The sequence below is a fragment of the Carassius gibelio genome, chromosome B20 (assembly GCF_023724105.1).
Source record: "Carassius gibelio isolate Cgi1373 ecotype wild population from Czech Republic chromosome B20, carGib1.2-hapl.c, whole genome shotgun sequence".
NCBI classification, from domain to species: Eukaryota; Metazoa; Chordata; class Actinopteri; order Cypriniformes; family Cyprinidae; genus Carassius; species Carassius gibelio.
In genome coordinates, this window is record NC_068415.1 from 5,812,719 (window position 1) to 5,837,375 (window position 24,657).

Below are 24,657 nucleotides of genomic sequence, written 5' to 3' on the forward strand. Positions count from 1 at the left end.
AAATAGAAAACTATCATTTTAAGTTGTAATAATATTTCACAATATTACATTTTTTTTTCTGTATTTTTGATCAAATAAATGCAGGCTTGATGAGCAGAACATCATTCAAAAACATTAAAAATAGTAACGTTTCCAAACTTTTGGTCTGTACTGTGTATATATATACACACACGCGCACAATTTTAAAACATTGATAGTAAATTATTGAATATTAAAATGTAATTATTAAAATAGAAAACAACTATTTTAATTTGTAACAATATTTCACATATTTTCATAATACAATATTCTCATTGTATTTCGGTCAAAAATGCAAACATTTGAAAGGTTTACATGAACGCGCACACACACACACACACACACACACACACCATCTGTCAACGCAGATTGGCATACTTCAATGCAAAATATAAACCTAAAATGTAACAAATATGTTGTAAAACGGATAGTTCCTTGATTCTGATTGGTTGAGCCAAGTTCGAAGCTGTTGTAAATTACTCTACAAATACACACCTTTTGTTTACATTTGCATTGCTCGGCAAACACTTTGTTGGAACCACAACTGTTTCTGAAAAACTACATTGTTTGCCGGAAGAATAATGTTTTTATTAATATCATTACATTTTTTTTGCTCTGTTTTATTCTGTGAAACCTTACTACGTATAACTGTTAAAGCAGTAATCCCCTTGAACCTGTGGTTTACAGTGAATTTATAACATCTAATGGGGTTGTAGGAATGTAAATAAATGTAAATCTAAAATGTAACAAAAAAAAAATTGTAGTACTATTCTTACGTCTCAGTTGCTTGGAAAAGAAACACTTTTTGTTTAAGGCTGTAGGATCTTTGGTTTAAAAGCGGTTGTGAACTGCATCATGAGGGAACCAAACTGTTGTCCACTGCAGTCCTCCTTTACATGGGATCTTTTATACTTGGTAATCAATCCTCACAATAGTCTGTGGGTCTCGCATGAGAAAGCCAGGTAATAATCTGGTGTCCCTCTGGCAGTGGTATGATGTACGGCCTCAGTGCTCTGTGAGAGTCTGTGGATCACGCATGACCTTGAGACGGCGCGCTGAAAAATGACGTTCTGAATCCTAATAACGTACTGGGGGCCGGTTGGGTTATTCATGACTCGACAGCTGTTAAAGGCAGGGTGCGAGCAATTTAATGGCACAAAAATGAGCCTTCAATCAAGCTTCTAACTTCCGCTTGCAGCCTCATCTGTATCATTTAGGACGAAAAAAGTCTTAGCGGGACTTTAGAGTCGCTTTGTGGATGGTTTGGTGAGCTGTACCTGTTGAAGAGTTTTGGAGAGGGTTTCCAGTTCCTCCTCGCGTTCCAAGAGCTGTTTGCGGAGCTCCTGCGTGATGCCTCTCTCCCTCTGCAGCTTCTTTTCCAGGGCCTGCAAGAAGCCTGCTCTGATAACTCAATTCAATATAAGACTCATCATCCATCCAAGAGTAAGAGCCAATCCAAACCAAGCTTCCACAAATAAAAGGTAGAGAATGACATCTTACCGACATCTCCAGAGTGAGTTTGTCAATCTGCTGCTTCTGATCGTCGATCAGCTGAAACAAATGAAACGTGTTAAATAACACAAATCTATCTAATCTCATTTTATTAAGCAAGACCTTTTTTAAGACCTTTAATAATCCAGTTCAACCATACTAATAAGCAAAAATTACTCTAGATAAACTAACAATTGTGCTTCATTGTTTTTTGTTATTGTTGAAGAGTGTTGAACCACCTTCTCCTGCGTTCTACTCTACAGACGTGAATTAACTTTTCCTTCAGCCTGAGGTTTATTCATTACACTTTTTGGTGTGAAAGGGTTTTTACATTTGCTATAAATAGAACTTATTATATTAAAAAGAATGAAGCCCTTCTAATATCGAAAAAGTAATACAAACGTAACACAAAAGTAATGTAATGCCTTACTTTCCATTGAAATTGGTGAAATTGGTTACTTTTTTAGGGAGTAACGCAATATTGTAATGCATTACTTTTAGAAGTAACGTTTCCCAACACTGCATATACATATGAGTGTATGAAAAATTACAATTTTAATGCAGAAATTGTAATTATATAATTTGAATGCCCAAAGGAGGAAAAGCAGCCAGTGATTAAAATAAATATTAAATAAAGTGAGAATTTCAGCATTTTACGCAGCAGTGTGGGAAGAACTTGGACTGTAACAAAACAAAACAAAAAACAAATTTTTGATTAATTCAACCATTTTTGGTCACTTCAATTGGTTCATCAAAATTTTTGGTTACTTCCATTTGTGTACGTCAATATTTTTATAAAAGGTGGGATATATTTAATAATACAGAATGACTAGGTGTTCCCATACAATCGGCCTGTTGTGTTTTTATGCCTACATAATTTAAAATTGAATTATTTCGCAATATCAGCGTTTTTTATTGTATTTCGGTGAGAATTTGATACATTAAAAAATAAACCAAATTATTAAAATCCAAACTCTAAGTGTAGTGTACATGTTCTGTCTTTAGTGCAACATATCAATCTAGCAGTAAATGTGTTGAATATAATGTACTAAAAGACATCTGTGGCAGAGACGTCTGGAAATAAAAGCAGCGCATGATTACAGTAATGTCTTTTTAAGCTTCATTAGGTGTTTCATGGGGGATCAGTACCAGGCTCTTCTGGCTCTGTTGTCCCAGCAGACGAGTGTTTTCTCTTTCCAGCTGTTTCAGGTCCAGCATGGGCAGCCGTACTCCATCCTCCAAGCACTTCTCCACTTTCTCTTGCAGGCTACAGACACGAGTTTTATCATTCATTGGGTAAAATGAAATAAGGTACAAAGAGAAATCATAATAGATGCTCATTACATATATCAAAGCTGCAGTGGCCTTCTATTATTATTTTTTTCAGTCTGAGCAGATGCTTGGCCTGATTTAATTCCTGTGTTATCGCCATGTTTTAATAAGAGTACACAGCACTTTGATCTTCAGCTCACCTAACAAGGACTAGGCACTTTATATATAAAAAGTGGCTTTCAGAGAGGAAGCAAATCAAAAGCAATGCTTCTGGGTGTGAGCTCGTCTCAATGGAGTGAGTGTGTGAGTGTGTGAGTGAGTGCAGTACCTCTGAACAGCGCTCATAAGCTCTTTCTCCCGTTTGGACTGGGTCTCGATGAGGGCATCTTTCTCCTGCAGCACGGCTCGGTTCTCCTCCAGGGTTTTCTCCAGCTGGGCGACCGTGTCCTCCAAAGTCTGCTTCTTCCCCTGCACTTCCTGCAACTGAGACGCCACAATACGGACAGAGATGAGGACAGTAACACTACTATTTTGCCTGTAATCAGATTTTTTTTTGCTTTTGCATTTCAGAAAATTGGTCAGAATAATCTCTAAATCAAGATATGTTTAATTGAGAAGAAAAGATAATATGACTTGTTTTCAGAAATAAGTGAAATATTATAATATAGTAAATATTTTTTATCTTTATTTTACATTATGTTTTAACATAAACCTTATAAATGTTGTAAGATTTATGCTTAAAGCAAGACAAAACTCTGACAATGAGCTAGGAAAAATAAAATGAGAATGTGTCTGAAGTGTTATTTCAGCATTTAACTCTGCAGTGTGGGAAGAACTTGAACTGTAGATCGGACCGTAACATTTCAAATCAAATCAAATGTTTTGATTTATTAAAAAAAAAATTTGGTCACTTCAGTTGGTTCATTTCAATATTTGTGTTATTTCATGGATTTGATAACTTCAATATTTGTCAAAAATAAAATAATTTATAAAGAATTAAATAAAAAATTTTAGTTTTCTTCTATTTATTTTTGGTCACTGCATGATTGTCATTCAATTTCCATTTTCTCTAAAAGGTAAAAAAATACTACAAACACAAAACGAGTAAGTGTTTACAAATGTTTTTCATTTGGTGGGTAGTTCGGAGTTCAAATATTGGTAGTTTAGTATTTAGAAATATGTTATTCTATTTGTGTGTTTATTTTGCTTATCCAATTCTTGGTTTTAGCATAAACCATACAATCAACAACAACAACAAAAAAAGTAAAAAAAAAAAAATGTTTGTTTCCATTTGTTCAGCCATTTCTGGTCACTTTATAATTTGAGTACTTCCATTTTTTTAATAAAATAAAAGTAGTACACAAATGTATCGTATCGTAGATTTTCTCATATGTACTGAAAAGGGCGACTAAAATATTAATGAGTAAAATTATTTCTGCAGTAAACTGCACTGCATTTAATCCAGTGTCGGAACAGAAAAAATCAGCAGACATCCTCTGAGTGTAGTGACAGGGAAGTGAAGGATGCCGCAAACTACTCAGATAAGAAAAATGTGATGCCAAAAATTTGCTGTTGACTGTCGGATAAAATTAATCTTCACTAGCAGACTGCACAAAACAATGATTTAATAACCCGCAAGTACGATTATTTCCAACCATAATGAAGAGCGTCTGTCACATCAGCAGCTGTTTGTGCTGATCTGTTAGCAGAACGCCGTGGGGACTGACACTGCTGTGTTGGTTTAGCATTGAAAGGAGACGCTAATTATGCCCTGATTAACTGAATCAACATCACTTTAGATTTTTGAGGCTGACAATCAGATTTAAGGCTGAACGGGATGGTGATAAACTAGGAAGAAGTAGCATCTAAGGTAATCAGGTTAAATGTAAAAGACTGTTCGATCAGGTTTTGACGTCCGGACCTGCTGAGCCTGTGTCTGGACCTCGTCCAGCGAGGGCAGGTCTGCCAGGTACTTCTCCAGCGTCTCGATGCGCTGCTGCTTCTCCTGATTCTGCTCCTGTTCACGCTGGCACTTCTTCTTCAGACTGCTGATGTAGCGGTCACGTGTTTTCATCTGAACCCAAACACAGAGTATCTTGTTCAGCTTCAACAGTTTCTCATTTACTAAGCACATTGTGTTGACACAAATCTGTTTGAACGTTTTCAGAAAGATATCACAATTACAAACCATCATTTATTTTAAATGTAAGAAACTCAACAACTGAAGCCACAAGTACGCCAAAATCACATGCATAGGATGGCCTTATAATCATGATAAAATAACATTTTAGATACAGATATAATCTTAAATATAGTTAATCCTAATATAAAATTCTAATGTTTAATACAAAGAAATGTTAATGATAATAAATTTGTATATATATATATATATATGCACGTTAATATGCGATAATAATGCGTTAACTTGCCCAGTCCTAATATATATATAGTGCTGTCAAACAGTATAAACTTTGAAAATATTTACATGTGTGTATATATAATATATATAATATATATATAAATAAATTTAATATATAAATCTAACTTTTTTAAGTCAGAATTTTTTTTTATTATATTAATAAACAATAAAAATACTGTTCATACTCTGAAATCATGAGATTGATTTTAATTGTTTTATTTTTTGTTTTTAATTGTAATAAGTACTGTAACTGTACATTTGAAAAGAAAATCTACTAAAACTTATTTAGCTTTTACTATAATGGCAAAATAAAAGCACACATTTTATATTGTTTTATTTATTTTATTGCTGTCTTTATAATATTATACTATATTTCTCACATATTATAACGTACAGCTGGCTAATAAGAGGTCTGTAACTTTGATGGTTTTGGCTGTTATTTTACGCAGATAACTAATTTCAGGCATGCAGTTGCTTATTTACAAAACTCAAACTTCATTAACATTAGAACGAGGTTGAGAAGAAATTCATGTGTCTATGCACGTGTGCTGAATTAAGCATACATATTCATAAGAAACTGTTGTGTGCATACATATAATCCATATAATCCAAATATTTTAGCACCACAGACGTTTAGGAGTAAGATAATTAGACGCGCTCACCTTCTCCTCCAGTTTCTTGATGTCTTCAGTGTATTTCTGTGTGTTCTGTTTGAGAAATTCGCTGAGGTGGATGACCTCCAGCTCTGCCGCAGCTAGTTTCCGGCCCAGCTCTCCGTTCTCACAGGACAGGGGACTCACGCGCTCCGGCAGCTGGGACTTCGGACTCTGGCTGGATACCGGACTGTCATACGGAGAGTCCTAAAATAGTGAAGAGAAAGGCATCAGTGGTAGGTAAGTGACCATTTTTAATCTCATTATAAAAGTATTATGTAATCCGAATCATTATAGTACCTTAGCTTTGAGCAGATATGAGTCATCATAGCGCCCCCTCTGGTTTTGGAGGACTTGTTGCGCCCTTAACTCGTTTTCCCTGATCCTCGCATGGAGCTGAAGGATTTGCTGCTTTTGCCTAGAAATCAGTAAGACACTCAATATTCACTTTGACTGTTGCACAGCGCTGCTTCAGAGTTTTTACACTTGCAATGACATTTTAAAATGTGTTTGTTGCACTTGGTTTGGACATTTTCTGCCTTTGAGCAAAATAAGAGCGGGAGTGTGGTTAAACATTACTAGAACAAGTTCAGCATACGATAAACCAGCAAAATCAGGGAACTGATCGCAAAGCTGTCTTGTGGTACCTAATGTTTTGTTCAGTTAGAGGTGCTGCAAGCAATTTGTTAGGAAAACGTCCCTTTTTTCCCCAACGGAAATAACTGAATTAGATGTTCTGAAACAGATCTTTCTCTGAGATGACCGTAGATTTAGAAACATAAATTGTGGCCTAAACATTTCTGAGACCCAAAATATAATAAAATACAAATTGAAAAAGGTAAAATAATAATAATATGAATTAACACATTTCAAGAATGCGATGTTACTTCTGAGAAAGTGTAAAATATTCTAAAAAAAAAAATTTTTAAAAATTGTCAGACATTTTGAAGTGTTATATATAAATTCCTCACACAGTAGAAATTTGTACACATGGAAAATATATAGCTGTGTTTATATTTTATGGATTAAAATAGTGCTGTAAGGCGATTAATCACATCCCAAAAAAATGTGTGTTTTTGTGTACACAGTATGTGTGTGTGCACTGTGTATATTTATTATGTATATATAAATACACACCCATTCATGTATATATTTAAGAAAAATATTTTTTCGCTTACAAATTAAAAATATTTATATATAATATAAATTATACGAATGTAAATATATACATGTAAATATTTTCAAAATATATACTGTGTGTGTGTATGTATATATATATATATATATATATATATATATATATATATATATATATATATATATATATATATATATACACATAATAAATAAACAAAGTAAAATTATTTTATGCAAATATGTAAACATGTAAATTAAAACGTTTATTTTGGATGCAATTAATCATGGTTAATTATTTTGACAGCACCAGCTTTAAAAACAAACAAACAAAGAGAGAAAAAAACCTGGTTTAGACAATCAGAAGATTCTGAAATGCTTTCTACCTGTCAATCATGTTGCATGTTCACGGAGCAGTCCATATTTGTGAAACAGGAAGCAAAGAGTGTCAATTTTTTAAGATTATTCAGGTTTACAGCCATATTCACTTTCATAAACAAATCAACAGTTAGTCTGTGGTACAATTTTGCTATTTTGCTCCTCTCTCCTTATATCAACGACATATTTGTAAGGCAGGGTTTTGGAAGAAGAGGGGGTGAAAATAAAAGTCCCCAAACATTGGTTACAGCACCTTTAATAAATTAAACTAAAATGTAAAAGAGCAATATGATAAGCGAACAGCTAAACTGTCATGTGACAGAAGTCTGAGCAGTACCAGACTGATGGCCAGCTAAAAGCGTTTCCTCATGTGTAATTCTTGGCAGGGAAACGCGGTTCGTTTGTGTCTGAACAGTGGCGGTCTGCTCGGTGGCGTCTGTGAAACTGTCCCGTCTGTTAGAGCTCACAACACTTCGGGTGATGGCATGATACTATAATTACAAGCGCTCAAGGTCACAGCAATCACTGCAGGGTCAGAGTCGCAAACACAGCCCATGTCATGTTAAATTAATGAAACGCTATTAATGAAGCATCTGCCCCTCCCCAAAAACAGGAGCTCATGACAAACCTACAGACAAAAATGGATGATTCCATTACTCTGTTTATGTGGGAGGTCAGGATAGGCCTTGTTTGGACACAGACAGCTGAATGATGAGCAGAAGCAGTGGCATAGCTTTTATTTTTGGCTAGGATGAGTGATTATTTTAATAAGTTGAATATGTCTACACGCATCAGATCTTATGACCCCATTTGAATAAATATTTGACCCAACAACCTTAAAATGGTCTTATTCTGAGCACTTTAAAACTATCTTCAGTAAGGCGTGTGACTTACTGAAAGCATGTTATTTGATTGGAAATTAAATGTATAAAATATATATATTCATGTATATATAAAAATGTCCATTATTATTATCTATTATCTAATATTATTATGTTAATTATTATATGTTAATATTATCTGTTAATTTAGAATTTACCATTTAAAAATTTTTTTTTAGAGAAATAATACATATATTTTAAATAAAATATAATAATATAGTAATATCTAATATCTGTAAATTTAGAATTTATATACAGTATATGTATATATACATATGAAAACATAATACATTTTTTTTAATAATTATATATTAGAGAGTTTTAACATATTATATATTTGTGTATATATATTTGTGTGTGTGTGTGTGTGTGTGTGTGTGTGTGTGTGTGTGTGTGTGTGTGTGTGTGTGTGTGTGTGTGTGTGTGTGTGTGTGTGTGTGTGTGTGTATATATATATATATATATATATATATATATATATATATATATATATATATATATAGATTATTTTTAGGTTGTGGGGTCAAATATATATATATTTGACCCCACAACCTAAAAATAATCTAATTACACTCTAAAAGTGTCTTTATTTACTCACCGGTCAATCTCCAGTTCCCTCTGCCTCAGGAGTCCCTCCTTAATCTTTACCAGGGTATTGACAGGGAGAGATGTTCCACCCAGCATCTGCACCAAACAATAATTACAGCATTAGAAGCGCTCATCTGGTAAACACGCGGGGTCAGGCTAGCGTGTACTTATGGTAAGCACAGTGTAATTAACATACTCTGTCATCATAATCACCATCAGCAACAAACTGCCACCGAAGTCACGCAGCATTACAGTGAAGAACTCCAGGGGGTTTGCCTCGAGGACCACAGCGAGTCTACTGAATCTGATTATGCATTTGTTTAGAACTTTACTTGCATGTTTGTTCAAAGGAGATGTGTAACTCACTGAAAGTTAATAAATTCAGATTTATATTCAGGATTTGCAGGTAATAAAATGAACCAATAATAAGAATATTTTTACATATTTAATATAAAATCATTTTATAAATAACACATTTGAGAATTAATGAATTAAAATATTTTTCTAAAAATATTTTAATTGCTACTTTATTGATATAATATAAACAGGTAATTTTTCAGGATTTGTAGGCTTCTCATAATGAAATTAAAAACAGTATAATTATTAAAGGTATTTAGTGTGAAATAACTAAACGTTTAATAATAAAAAAAATATTTAGAAATGTAGATTTTTTTTAATATAAATTATATTATTATAGCTATAATATATATTATATATATTGATATAATATAAACCGTTCTAAATTCAGGATTTGCATGTTTCTCGCAATGGAATTGTTCATTTCAAATGAATTATTTAAAATGATTTAATTTTAGAAATTAATACATTTGAATAATTAACTATTAAATGAATTGTTTACGTTAGTAAAATATTGTAAAATCTTTTATGTATAATTTGATTTCATATTTTCAAATAAATTAAATAATTAACAATATAAATGAAACTTATTTTCTTTAATCATAAGGTGTCTCCATGTTCATTGTTACCGATTCTTTTGTCATCTGAGCAACTGTTCAGAATCTAAATAAATCTTAGGAGTCCTGTACTTTTTGCACTGGATACTGGATGTGGTATGGTACATTTTATCCAAGGAGACCAATGGCAGCCGTCCACTAGACTATGCATTCAACTGATGTGGTTGTGCAGGAGCAACCGCAGATGCCAATTACACAACCAGTTATCAGATGTATTAGACTCATTTACATCAACTCTTTAAAATAGTGCGTATTGTTTCCCTGACCCAAATCGGCAGACTTGACCAGTCGCCAGACTCACAAATGCCAACCCTATAAATGCGGCACATATCAGTGGCGCACTCGAGTCTGCAAGCATGCCTTTATTTGCCTCTGGAGAGGTTTTAGTCTCAGCAGCAAACTGTGCGGTGATAAGAAGCAGGTGCCACTTTCATTGCCAGGCCTCCCTCAACTCTTCACATAGCTGGGGATATATTTAACAGTCAGTGTGTGGTAAACACAACGAGCTGGCTCAAATCTCCACAGTATGTGCCACGAGCACCAACCACTCGCACACAAGGAGCTTTGCAGAAGGAGTCCATCACCGGTTGGGTGGTTGGCAGCAGAGACAACAAACACAAGCTGGGAAGCAGATGACAGAGAATGGATGGGGAGAAGTTGAGTAAGCAGCTCGCTCTTTTCACTCTTAAAGGATCAGTTCACCCAAAAAAGAAAAGCACTTTCTGCCTTTACTTATACATAAAAAGGGTGCAAAAGAACCATACAAAGTTGTAAAAGTAGTCTATACAACTACATTTATGTGAATGGGTTCAAATTCCAGCAAAGAATCAATAAAGAGATGTATATCTTGAATTCAATGCAAGTTGCAGTTAAAAGCATCTTCCAAAAGTAGATGTTATAACTCCTAAAGTTTTATTAACCTTGTAGGTTATCAGAGTGAATCAGACAATTTAAGATTAAATCAGATTGGTGTTAAAACAACCCAAAGAGCCAAATTCCACAAAGATGTCCAGGACTACAAGACAATGTCATAAATCTCGAAATCCACGATACCTAAGTACCAGCCAGTCTGAAGCAAGCCTAACCAACCAACTATTAAACAGAACAGCTTGCAACATTAAAACAAAAGAACACTTATTGCTAATCCCAACTCAGGAAGGAGATTTTCAATTTTGGGGCAAGAAACCCAAGATTAATGATTAAAGAGACAACATCATGACCATCATATAAGCGAAACAATCATTTCTATGCATAACTCCATATTATGTATGTAACCCACACATTTGACTATCATGCACTACTATGATGGCCTGTGACGTGTCCATGCATCTGACCAGAAGGCTTTAAGTTGATGATTGGAGAGCATGGGAGCCAGGACATAGCAGTCATTCCCCACCAGCTTGTCTCCTCGCAGGGTGTTGTCACCACATGCCAGAAGTACCATGCAATTCCTATCAAGACCAGGACCTTTACACTTACATAAGATACTATGTTGACTCTAGGCCTCCAAATTTCTGTCATACATATGTGGCCATTTAGAAAGCGTATTTCTTAAGTTATATTTTTGTGCTTTTTTATGCCTTCATTTGAAAGGATAGTAGAGAGCAGAAAGGAAAGCACTGGGAGTGGGGAGTGGGACCGAAAAAGGACCTCGAGAAGGTAATAAAACTTGCCGTATTTTTCAGAGTATAAGTCGCACCTGAGTAGAAGTCGCATCAGTCCAAAAATACGTCATGATGAGGGAAAAAAAAATAAGTCGCACTGGACTATAAGTCGCATTTATTTAGAATCAAGAGAAAACATTAGCATCTACAGCCACGAGAGGGCGCTCAATGCTGCTTAGTGTAGGCTACAGGAGCACTGAGCAGCATCTCTGGCAGTATAGAGCGCCCTCTCGCGGCTGTAGACGGTAATGTTTTCTCTTGGTTCATTTCTCTCGGTTCATTTCTCTCGGTTCATGTCAAAATAATTTAGATAAGTCACACCTGACTATAAGTCGCAGGACCAGCCAAACTATGAAAAAAAGTGTGACTTATAGTCTGGAAAATACGGTAGGTCACCGTGAGCGCAGATGCACTGTATGTCGCACACTAACCACGAGACTACTGGCGCCGATAGAATCACACATGGTCACGGAGCTCCCTGCAGGAACTTGTTCCAAAACATTGTTGTGCTTCATACAGTGTCCACCACGTAGCCCAACGAAAAACAATTCTGCAGGTAAACACCCAGGCAAGATCTACCACAGTGTTTTATAGCCACGCAAACGAAAATAAAATAAATGTAAGATCACGAGATTAAAGGCATAATATTTTGAGAATAAAATCAAAATTAGGAGAATAAAGTTGTAGCCATATTGAGAATAAAGGCATAACATTATGAGATTAAAGTCTTAGCATGAAAATAAAGTCAAAAATCAAAGTCATAGCAATATGAGATTAAAGTCATTGTATCTGTACTGGTTTTATGGCATCAAAAAGTGTGAGTGTGAAACATGCATCATAGCAGATAAGTCCTGAAAAGAGTAAGGTTAGTGGGCAACTAGTGGGAATAAACATCTATGTTTACCTAATTTTATGCTGTTACATAAACTAAAAGCTTTATGAGTCAGAAGTTTGTCTAAACTTGTTCCCCCACCTGCTCCTCAAAGCTCCTGATGGCACTGTTTGTCTCCTTCAACGCAGCCATTTAAACGGTCTAAGATATGAACAGCTGCTTGAAGAAGGAACCTCATTCATTACAGAAGACTGAGGCCAGAAAATGCAAAATGCTGCGTCTTTAATTTTATACTCCCTTTGGTCCTCGTTCGCCTCGAGTCAACAACTTTGAATAGGTCTTCATTTTAAAATGGAGAAAGCTCCCCTGCATATTCTATTATTTACCACTACCACATTAACTCTATGAACAAAATCCACATTAAACACCACAATAAATCACCTGACAGTGCATTTCCTATTGAAACAAGTAGTTTGGACAGGACACACTAAAGGGGAACATATTTTGATCAATTTTCCAGGAAGAGGTGCACATATTGAAACTTGACCATGTGGTCTGCGTGGGTCCTAATGCCCCAGCATAGTGATATATAAAATCCCACGAAAAAGAATTCTTGCTTTCATTGATTTCAGACATAAAGACTAAAATTTCTAAAAATGTAGCTTAGTCTGGTAGCAATTAGAATGAGGGATTTTTCCACAGGGGACGGATGCCTTTGGTGAACAGTATAAAAGTCAGATCCACTCTCTCAAATGCAGCAAAGAGCACAGGAAAGGTCTGATGCCTTTCGGCTACAGCACTTGAACAGTTTCACTCTGTCACATTGCACAGCTAATCTGGTGCCAATTCCCTGAACTCTATCACACCCTGCCACTGCGCTTTCTCCAAGGCCCTCCAGACAGCCGTCCATCAAGCCTTTTGGCATTCTGGGACAACACAAGGGAGACACGCTGGCTCCTGTCGAGGTGGCGGTACTCAGAATTGCCAATAAAGGCAGTGCTGTGGCCATTTGTAATGTAGCGGGAGTTCAGCAGTGTGTTATATAAGAATCACCTGTCGGTTTTAAGCACAGGTAGGTGATATCGGGTTTGCTTCAAGCTATTCTAGATCCAGAATACTCACTACATAAAAACAGTGCAAACACATAAAATTGAACATACGGTGTCCCAGAAATTATTTAGACACTTAAGCTATGTTCTTTACATAAGATTAAGAAAAAAAAATATGAAAATATTAAACAAACTGATATTTACTTGAAAGAAAAAAAGAACTAGAAGCACGCCTTTTAGGCAACATTTCTTAAAAAGGTATTTTTAGGGGTTTTAAATGATAAAACAACAGATGTACTGTTCAAAATAAAGATAAAGCTTATTTGGACATTTAAAATACAATTATTGTAGGAATGTAACTGGATTGGATTAGGCGACTAAATATCAAACCAAGTGATATAAAAAAAAAAAAAGAAAAAAAAAAAAAAAAAAACATTTTTTGAGCAACACACACAGAATACAGTACATATTGTATGAATGTCATTGCATTAAATTGGGCAACAAAACTATTATAGTATGATAACAATATTTATTTGAAAGAAAAATTGCACAAGCAAATTTTTTAAGCAAAATATAATATATTAAAGTTTAAAAAATTTTGAAGATGTTAATATAACAAATATTACTGGTGTACATTTTACAATAAAGTACTATTTTAGCGTTTCTACTTCAAAATGTCATGTTTAATTCAGTGTTACTTGCGGTTTATTTTTGAAGTTTACTTATTTTTGAAAATTCTTACAACACGTTTTTCTTTGTGCATTGTAAAAAAAAAAAAAAAAACTATAATAATAATAGTAATATAATTTGGTCACTTAAAAACGTTATTGACGTTACATAGACGTACTGTAGATTAGATTTAGTAACAAAATATCAAGCCAAGTTATATTTATTTGAAAGACAGACAAACACACTTAAAAATATTTCTTTTTCCGGTAGATTTTTTAGGTTTTAAATGATAAAAAAAAAAAAAACATGAAATGAAAACCAAACAGAACCTATTTGGACACTTCAACACCTGTGTGAATGTGAGGAGGAATGACTTCATACATCCACTTAAAATCACTGCGGCTCCAGTTAAAAGTACATGCTATTAAATAGCAATTTAGAAAGTTAATTCTGAGAAAATCTCAAGCAGCATTTGTTTACAGATGCCACTTAATGAAATGACATTTAGACATGTTAAGTGTCACTCGAGTGTCCGAATACCTTTTGAGGGTCACTGTATACACACACACTCTGTCACAACCCAAAGGAACCGCGGTGTGTGTGTGTTCTGGTGACAGCTGTTGAATCCGGGGAGCGGGTGTGCTAAGCTGAACAATGAGGTGAGACATGGATATATTGCACCTAACAAGCAAACTTTCCAGCACTTGCCAGAGGGCATGGGACAGGTGAACAGACAATGTGTATGCATGTGCATGGCAACCGGGCATTTACACGCCAAAAACACTCTGTAAACGCAGTACGCTGGACAAGGTCACCAGAGTGGACTAACCTCCTCCTTTTCCAAAAAGAATAGCATGTCTACCGAGCCGAATGGCACAAACGATGTCCTGTTGCATTGGGATTATTGTAGTGGGAAGAACTAGCATGCTAACAAATGCACATTCAGAAAGATTTGAGGAACTATGAGATGAAGGAGTTGCTTAAAAAAACTGGTTTATGCTTGATTAGACCTGGTTTAGACACACAGCTGTAGTGTTCACCCAGCAAAACCTAATTGACAATTTTATAACACAACCCTCAAACTTTAGCATCTAGTGTGCATTTTTAAAGACTTTATAGACATTGGTGCTGTTTTGGTCAAGTGGCAGTCATCCAGACTTCACCAAAAACAGTTTGGCATTGGCTGGAGGCTCTGTTGAAATCAGATGCCATCACAATGCCCTCTCCATTCCTCAGGTCCTCTTCAAGCTCTTAGAGCTTCCCTCACTAGTGAACAGAGCTCCTTATAAGGAAGAGGACTCGGGATGTTATTATCTCAAAATAGAACTCAAACAATGATGAAAAAAGCTCAAATATGCAAGAAAGTTCCCAGAGCCCCCAGGGTCTTAAACCACATGTTGATGATGGTTATAGTCTATTAGGACATAGGTATCATCATCTCAATGGAACCGGTCATTTAGCACATGCAACATCAAGAGAATATTTGCATTAATTCACCAGTGAGTAAATTCAACCAGGGCTGAACCGTTCAGTAATGGGGAAAAGCATGCAAATGCTAGAAAAACAATATATTAAGCACAAGTATTGTTTGCAAATATTTCTGTTTGGCTTGTTTAGATCCTCACAAGCCTACTTGTTACATGCAGCAGGGAAAAGCTTAGCAAAATATGTCACTTAATATAAATGCACAATTTTGTAACATTTAGGCAAGGCCCATAATATCTTACATTATAAGTAAGAGATGCACATGAAAAAAAAAAAAACATTATATACGTATTTTTTTAAAGTTAAAAGCTTTTTCCCATGGGACAGTTAATTTTATACATTTTCATATATGCAAACATAATTCATGTCCATTAATATGTAAGTAGGATTATAGTAATTAAAATGAATCAGTATATACATAAAATAAGTTTATTTAAATAGTTTTAATGTAATTTAAACCTTCATTAGCCCTCAGTGTAAAATCTGACAAAACAAATGTAATAGAAATAAATACAGTAATAATATCAATACTATAACAACTAATATATATATTATAATTATATAATAATAATTAAAATATTATTTTAAACCTGGATACATTTATTTTAATTTTGTTTCCAATTAAAGATTTTAAATAATTGTATAAACACTGTTCAATAAATCCTCGTTTTGGTATGCTATGCTTATGTAAGGATAAACACTTGTAAATCTGCTTCCAAATAAAAAATGAGAGAAAGAAAGCGAGAGCTCAGACCCCTCCTACGCATCTCCTTCTTTTCTCTCTCCACCTCTACTCCACCCCTCCACTTTTTCTGCCATAAACTTTCGAACACAACATTGTTGCCACAGACCCTCCTTTCCTCTAAAACCAGAGCAACAGGATTGAACCCCAACACTCTCCATCTACAGATTTAGGTAGGTAACTTTTTCTTGTATATCAGTTTCAGTCTAGTCGTCAAAGATTAGTTTATCTAGATTTTATCCATGACAGTTACCACATTTGACTATTGTGTTTAGTGCTGTTTGATGAGAATCTTTTCCCAAACATATGATTTCTAGGATGCTGTGTCAAGTTAAAAACAGTTTGACTTAAAAATGCACATGTGGAAAAAAAGAGAATGGAGTCTGTTTTATCCAAAACCAGCCTAAATTCAAGGTGCTTTATTAATATTAATTAGTTGACGAGGTTATTTACCACTGAAAGCTCCGTGCATATGCTTTTCCACAAGCAACAATGCAGTAAATATTTTTTTTGTGATACAGTTACCCTTTGTATTTTATATTCATAACTTTACACAGCAGTGGACGACGCTCTGTGTGCCCACGATAAACAGCAAGCCAGATTCATTCTTCTCCGACACAAATCTGAGAAACGTGACCTAGACTGACTCCAACCTATACACAACACCCCACATTTGCACTGCATTCACCGTGGCCCTGCAGAGGAGGACAGCTTAACTGAATACAGAAGAGTGTTAAAGCAGGAACCACAACAAAGGTTGCACGCATCCAATTGTGTTCAAAACAATGAAAATGCATGAAAAAAATGATGCACAAAAATTAAATATGTTATATGTATTTGAGCTAACATTTGTTGCAACTGCCTTATTATTCTGCTAGTTATATGAAATTCAACTTGGTTTTGTAAAGTCAGTTTAATGTAATTTAAGTTAAAATGCTAATTATATAAAATGTAAAAGTTTAAGGCTTCAACATGAACTTACATTTTTAAGTTGAAAGTTTTTTCAAAACTGTACTGCAAATGAAACTGCAGTAAATGCGAAATTCTCTCAGTGAGAGAATGCATCTGCTGTACGACGTTTAAATGGATTTGCTTCACTTGTGTCCAGTATTGCATCTCCACAATAGTTTCAGAGTTTCACCTTCTTCAAAAACCGAACTGCAAGAAAATTATAGCATTAATACAATATCTAAAAGATCTGAAGCTTCAAAGCAATAAAGTGAAATATTAAATATCAATATGTGACTATCAGCACAGCCCTTGTGTGCATGTCCAGAAATGTTTGTCCTCAAGCCACTTCAACAGGCTCTGGTCTACCTGTTAAGAGTCATGCCCTCAGAGGCGTCACCAAGCCACAAAAAAACCCCACTGCATTGCTCCACAATGCCATCATGGAAAGTTCAGCATTGAGGCCAACTGAGTGCACTCGCTCTGCCTCGACTTATTTGTACAGCAGAGTAAAAAATATGCACATAAACATGCAGAGGCTTGGGAAATCTCCAGGCCAGCCTTTCAGATGACTTCCTTCTTCGGTGCGATTCCATCTTATTTTTGCTCTCCTTGTTTTATTTTTTCACAACTTTCTTGGCTCTCTCTGTGCATTTCAGTGCAGATGAGTTCTTATTTTTTGCCAAAAGATGGCTTGAGAGAGTTGATAGAAATCTGCTCAGAATAGCCATATGAGGAAGGGTCTCAAACATATGACCTGCCTGATACCCTCCTAAGGAGATTGTTAATGATCTTATCATTCCCAGCGGTGAAGGCGGACATGACTCCTGACTAGCTAACTAGGGTGCTGGAATTCTGGTGCCCTGTGGTGTTGACAAACATCTCTCCAAAGCCTGTCGTCACCAGCAGCGGCTTTATCTCCTCTGTGTCACATGTGGCCTGCGATGGGCGTCTGAATGGACTGCTCAACTCCAGGCTTCACTGTCAGTCACTCGTACACTTAACATCTTTGTCCAGTGACATCGCTCAGCTGGACTCAAGAAGCACTATGAAAACAAGTGGTGGGGAAGTGTGGGGTCTACTTTTCTGTAGCTTAGTGTCGATCATTCCGCTAAAAGAAAACATGGCTCTTCAAGTTGAGATGAGACTCGTAAGACTTCTATTACAAAAAAAAATGTCAAGTCGTTTGTGATAAGTATTTTAAAAATCATTGCATAAAGAACACAAAAAAGGTTACAGAGAAATATCTAGTAAAATAATTAGAATTAGGGGTTGCCAATATACTAGTAGACACAATTATCCGCTGGAATTTGTCAACCGTGTTTCTGAGCACTGTCATGGAGTGTGGGTGGGAGTATTGAACGTTGAGTTTTTTTTGCTGCTTTAGTCCTTGAAAGGTTAAATACACACACTTTTTTTGTGTCAAAATGTGTCCTTGTAAACACAGAAATGTAGGTTTTAATTGAACTCAAACAGCTCAGGAAGAAAACACACGTAACAGTATTTTGGATCTGGGCAGCTCTTAAAGTGACAGCAGTCTAATATTCCCGCTTTCTGTCTTTTTATGCTGATCAAACAACGGAAGAGAGAAAATCAGTGCTCTTGACTTTTGTAGCTTTAATAAGAAGAAATATATATTTAATTTACACAGTGAAGAATATGCAGTGATTATACTTTATACAATTTATGTAGCAATTCTTATTGATTTATTTTATTGTCGTTTTTGTCCTATTGCTTGTAATTCGTTTTCAATTCTTAATCGCTGACTGTTTACTCGTCTTCGGTGAGCTGGAGTATTTGTCTTTCAATATTTTTCAGTTTAGATATCATTAAGACCTTATTTAAAGCTAAAAGAACTATATTGTGATATTACCATGAAATAATATTACTCATACCATGATATAAGATTTTTGTCATATTTATACCAATATTTAGAAGAGAGAATACATAAGAAAAATGTTGACTACACAAATTGCAATAACTTTTTTTCCCCATGACCTTTTAGGATTTTATCAGTTATATCCATTCTTCCAGTCCCGATATTCATATTTTTGGAGGCGTTTAATTAGGCTGGGGTTTGCTGTACGTGACTCCAGTTGGGTGCATTTTTAGGGGGCGTATACAAGATTAGGATTGTTGTGTTGACTTCAAATGTAAATCAGCTTAAAAACCCAATGTTCATAGTGTGAAATGTTCAAAACAAAGTAAACAGCTAAAAATCCACACACTGAAAGCAGGTCAATTGATGTAGCCGCTAAAAATATTAATAGAAAAAGAAAATGCTAAATCCAAAACTAGTCAACCTGACTAACATTAGTCAGTTGTTGTAGTTAACAACAGTGACGCATCTCTAATTTAAAGTGGAACAGACTAAAACAAGAAGTAGGCCTACATAATTTTCCTGTCAAGAAGCCATTTAAACAACATAAATTGTGGAAATGCATAAATAGTTGAAAATACCATGCACGCCATTAAAGGCCTGTTTTATGTCTTTACAAGTTGTTGCAAAGGAACAGGTTTCTGTCATGCAGGTCACTACAAAAACAACCAATCCTTCACATCCTGTTTCCCATTAGGCTAAAGTTGTCACAGCCTACATATCCAACGACAACATCATCCCAGGCCTTCATGGCTCTCTTGGTGATAAGTTGTACTTAGTAAAATAGAGTCCGGCTCCTGAGGCATTCCGGGTAAGTCCTTGCCACGGTTTCAATGGAATATTGCGACCACCAAAAGTCATTCCTAAGAATAACTTTACTGTGGGCGAAGCAGATAATGCAACACATCAGCCAAAGAGAACACAGGTCAGAGGTGCTTCTGCATTCATGATGCTTCCGAATGCACTCGTAAGACAGAACTCCACACAGATCTGAGGACACAGGAATGAGCAGCAGTCTGAATGAGCGAGATAAGCTCTTCTAAGACGAGAGCAAGGCTAATACGCAAAGATTTATAATCAAGGCCACTTTATCTTTCAGCGAAAACAGGGCTTCATCTATTCTTTCTGGAGGCGAAGTGCTAAATCCTGATTTAGGCTGTTTTGTACACATGTAAAATCACCAATATAAAACGTCTTTCTGAAGCCGCCTCTTTTTATTTACTCAGAGCCAAGACTGGGGTAATGAAAAGAAATAGACTCACTCCTACACCGCAAAGACAGTTATATAAAGACACAATATGTGCTGCCAGAGTCTCATTTTGCAAGCGTTAATAATAATAATAGGTTAATGAAGTTGCATTCAAAGTATGATAGACCAAGGTTTTGTAAAAGTGAATCTAAGCGAGAGTAAGACTGTAAAATCCACTCTGAACGACGAACCCAGAGTAACCGAGACCCCTGGGGTTTTCATTTTAGGAACACGTCAAGCATCTTTCTTTTTGGGGACACATCTGAAACACATTAGGGCATAGACATGATGTTAATGCACCGTAATTCAGTGTATTCCTTTTTAGTCATAGTACAATCATTCTTTAATATTTGGTGAATCTTTTTGATGTATTGAAACAATCAACCTTTTTCATGTTCCAAGTTCAAATCGGTACATGTTTGGTGCAATTTCTTGCTACATCGTAAAAACATGTGAAAGTCCAAGTGGCCTTTTACATTACTATTGAATACATTTCTACAATGCTAATCGTGTGATATGATCTTTAAAGTGATAGTTCACCCCAAAAAAAAAAAAAAAAAAAAATTGCAGACAGAGCTGGGTTACTTTTTACAATTACTTACAAATTTTATTCGGTTAGTGATTCCAAATTACATGGCAAAAATAGTAGGAATTCAGATTATACTTAATCAGTTACTTTACCCATTCCACAGAACACAAAATAAGATATTCAGAGGTCCATGGTTTATGGACCCCAATGTGTTCTGCAGAGGAAGTCAGTCAAACAGGTTTGAAACGACATGAAGGTGAGTAAATGATGATAGATCTTTCATTTTTGGATGAACTATCACTTTAAGGATGCTAGATGGTGTCAAAATCTTCCGAATCATCTACCAAACTGCATGACTCTTGTGAATCTGCATGCACATTCACTCTTTCATCTCCTGCTCCTTTCCCTCAGCCAACCGGATCACGTCCTCCATCGCCGTGAAATCCAGCACTGCTTCCTCCTCACGCGGCTCTCCACTCCACCTCGTGGTACTGCCATCTTTCTTCCTCTCTCCTCCACACCTCTCCCCTCTCTCTGCACTAATCCGTCCCACCCACCACTCCTCGGCATGGAGAAAGTGCAGCACATCACACGGGCGGCCATCCGCCGGGCGTCCACCATGGAGGTCCCCCAGCAGGCCAAGCAAAACATGCAGGAGCTCTTCGTCAACTTCTGCCTCATCCTCATCTGCCTGCTGCTCATCTACATCATTGTCTTGCTAATGTGAGCGGGAGGGGACACAGGTTTCCCTCTAGCCAATGAGGGAGAAGGACTGTACATACGGGCCAATCGTGTTGAGGGGTGGGATGGGCGGGGCTATTTATTATTTATAGGGTTTTGAGTAGTTGCATGATTTGTGTCTAAACATTTTGTTTGTAAATATCACATTCAGAGGAACACAAAAAAGGCAATACTGATATAAACTAATGGTTAAACAACAGGGGTTTTTAGTGGATGTTGCCAACATCAATAACTAGACAGTCAGATGATTAAAATGCCAATATGTCTGATAATGTCACACAAAATTGAATTATATAATTTGATTTAGTTTGGGACTAATGTTAAAGCAGCATCACATGTATCCTAAGCAGAAAAGCCAAGTTAAATAATGAATTGTGCCATTTTGAAAAGTAAATCCAAGACAGCGGATGAGGCAAACTTAATAAAGTAAATATAAATAATGAGTTCAATTAAACATGTGACCCTGGACCACAAAACCAGTCATAAGGGTCAATTTTTTTTATTTATTGAGATTTATACATCATCTGAATGATCTGGATAAATAAGCTTTCGATTGATGTATGGTTTGTTAGGATAGGACAATATCTGGCCGAGATACAACTATTTGAAAATCTGGAATCTGAGGGTGCACAAAAATCTAAATACTGAGAAAATCGCCTTTAAAGTTGTACAAAATAAGCTCTTAGCATGCATATAATTATTATTGCATTAATCAAAAATGAAGTTTTAATATACTTACTGTAGGAAATTTACAAAATATCTTCGTGGAACATAATTTTCACCCATGTATAATTTATTTTGGCTATTGCTACAAAATATACCCAGCGACTTAAGACTGGTTTTGTAGTCCAGGGTCACAAATTTAATTTAATACAGACTAATATAGTTAAATTGCTTTTTGAAAGTCTGGGGTTAGTAAATTCTGTTTCTATTTTTTTTTTTTAGAAATGAAAAAGTCTGTTCAGCATAGATGCAATAAATAGAAGACATTTATAATGTCAGAAAAAAAGCTAAAAATATTTTTTTTTTTGCAGTTTCCACAAAAAATATTAAGCAGCACAACTATTGAACACTGATAATATTAATGCTTCTTGAGCAGCAAATCAGGATGTTAGAAAGATCATGTGACACTGCAGAATGGAGTAATGATGCAGAAAATTCAGCTTTGTGCCACAGGAATAAAAAACATTTTAGATTATATTAATATAGAAAACATTTCTTTTTAATTATAACACTATTTCCCATTACTACTGTCCTTACTGTATTTCCGATCAAATAAATGCAGCTTTGGTGCTCATAAGGTGGTTTAAATCTTACTGACCCCAGACTTTTGTTCAGTACTGTACAATCAACTGATTAGAAATGAGTTAAATCAGCTAAAATAGGATTGGCGCTCCATTTTCTGGGGTGATTTGAAGAACTGAATGAACTTATGCTGCATGCATGTGTCTCTCCATGTGTCTGTCACTTTCCCCAGTATCCCGTCACTGCATGTCACCTGTGAGCCACGTCTTCTGTTACACACTGTGCCAAACTGAAAAACACTTGCTCAATAAAAGCATTGTATGATCACTTGTGTGCAATAAATAAGTGTGCCGTTTCTGTTTTTGACTGATACTCCCACTGTACTAATTCAGTTAAATGATCCACACCAGTATTTCACTGATGAAGTCACAGGAAGCTAAGAGAACCAGTTATTGTCTGTTTATATGACTCTGTCTTATCAGAAAAGCTCATGTCAGTCTGTCAATCATGTTTAGCTCTTTCCACGGCATGTGAGAGACCAGCGTGATGTAACCTGCTCATCCTCCTGTTCCCTGGCAAACAAGAAGAACCTCCACTCGGATACACTTCCACACGGCCGAACAGCCCAGGAAATCTCCATCCCGTCACTATGGATCTGATCAATAACCGAGGGATAAACCTGCTGCTCAACTTCCTGCTTATTGTAGTGGCTCTACTGCTCATGCTGATTCTGGTCAAGCTCATGTGACCCGACATGGCCAGAAACAAGAGACTCCTACTCTCTCCACCTCCAAAACCAGTTTAAGGTTCCTAATATGACATCAGACTGACTTTTTCTCACTTTAACAACACACCAGATGAACCTGTGCGAAATGAATGACAGGCAGGCAATGTTTCTGATTGGCTAGTTTTCCGATGTAGACTTTTCCCCTTTCTCTCCCTCAATTTTTTTCTCTCTCTATATTTTTCACTGTCAGAGAGACTTTTATTATTTCTCAGGGCACATATTTCACTCATTTGAAACAGATAGTAGGGACGTTATGAAAGCCTGGTGTTAAAAATATCAGTTAACAACTTTAGCTTAAGACACACGCTTTGCTAGAGGTTAATGGAGGAGTAAGGTAAATGCAAAAAAAAATATTTCCACTGCATCACTCAAAAAAAAAAAAAAAAAAAAAAAATTCAAACATTACAAAAAATTCTAAACTTGATAGTCGATAAAAAAAAAAATGCTGCTACATATTATTTACAAAAAAAAAAAAAAAAAACCTGAGGCGTTAAAACCAGTGTCACTGCGCCCTCTAGTGGTTGCTGCCTCTTACTGCTCAAAAACAACAACAACACAATTCCATAACCATGGGATTTAGATCAAAATTAGATCTTTTTCTGTGAACAGCAGGTTTGGATTCAAGTACATGACAATATAGATGAGCACTAAAATTACATGACACACAATTTGTAAAAATCTGTATTTTACCTGCAAAAAAAAAAAAAATTGTGGATGTATTCTTTATAATAAATTGAAGGACAAAGTCATGTTTTAATAAGGATATGCACTGGTTTGCCTATTAAATAATCAATTTACTCTTTCTATATTATTTTTCTGCTATCACTAAGCTCTTGTCTAAATCTGTGTGAATATATTTATGAAATACTTGTACTCATATATGGGAAGGAGTTACTGTGCAATGCAGGCACTTGAGGAATAAGACAATGAAAGCAAGTGCTGCTAATAAAAACACTTACACCGATAAAATGTGTCTTTTTGTGAGCTGAATAAGACATTGAGTAAATGAAAAAGAATATCAAAGCAAATA

General features: G+C 35.6%; 2 protein-coding genes across 4 annotated transcripts in view; one reads left to right on the forward strand and one right to left on the reverse strand.

Annotated features, from left to right (window-relative positions):
• Positions 1-24,657, reverse strand: part of cep85l (centrosomal protein 85, like) — a 59,090-nt gene that overhangs the window by 3,544 nt on the left and 30,889 nt on the right. For both annotated transcript variants that reach the window (XM_052585675.1, XM_052585674.1), the window contains exons 4-11: positions 8,845-8,930; positions 6,154-6,271; positions 5,863-6,060; positions 4,703-4,855; positions 3,110-3,264; positions 2,659-2,776; positions 1,519-1,569; positions 1,296-1,403 (exon numbers count right to left, since the gene is read on the reverse strand). In XM_052585675.1, coding sequence (XP_052441635.1) covers positions 1,296-1,403; positions 1,519-1,569; positions 2,659-2,776; positions 3,110-3,264; positions 4,703-4,855; positions 5,863-6,060; positions 6,154-6,271; positions 8,845-8,930 — 987 coding nt within the window. The remainder of the gene's footprint in view (positions 1-1,295; positions 1,404-1,518; positions 1,570-2,658; positions 2,777-3,109; positions 3,265-4,702; positions 4,856-5,862; positions 6,061-6,153; positions 6,272-8,844; positions 8,931-24,657) is intronic.
• pln (phospholamban) lies at positions 14,628-24,596 on the forward strand. Of its 2 annotated transcripts, none has more exons than XM_052585676.1 (3): positions 14,628-14,681; positions 21,266-21,577; positions 23,356-24,596. In XM_052585676.1, exons 1-3 carry the CDS (start codon positions 14,677-14,679, stop codon positions 23,372-23,374), a joined length of 336 nt encoding a protein of 111 aa, XP_052441636.1. In that variant the 5' UTR covers positions 14,628-14,676; the 3' UTR covers positions 23,375-24,596. The 2 variants fall into 2 exon arrangements, 1 of the variants encoding a protein (XP_052441636.1); XR_008160448.1 differs by lacking the exon at positions 14,628-14,681 and adding an exon at positions 16,257-16,422 and having other exon boundaries at positions 21,266-21,342.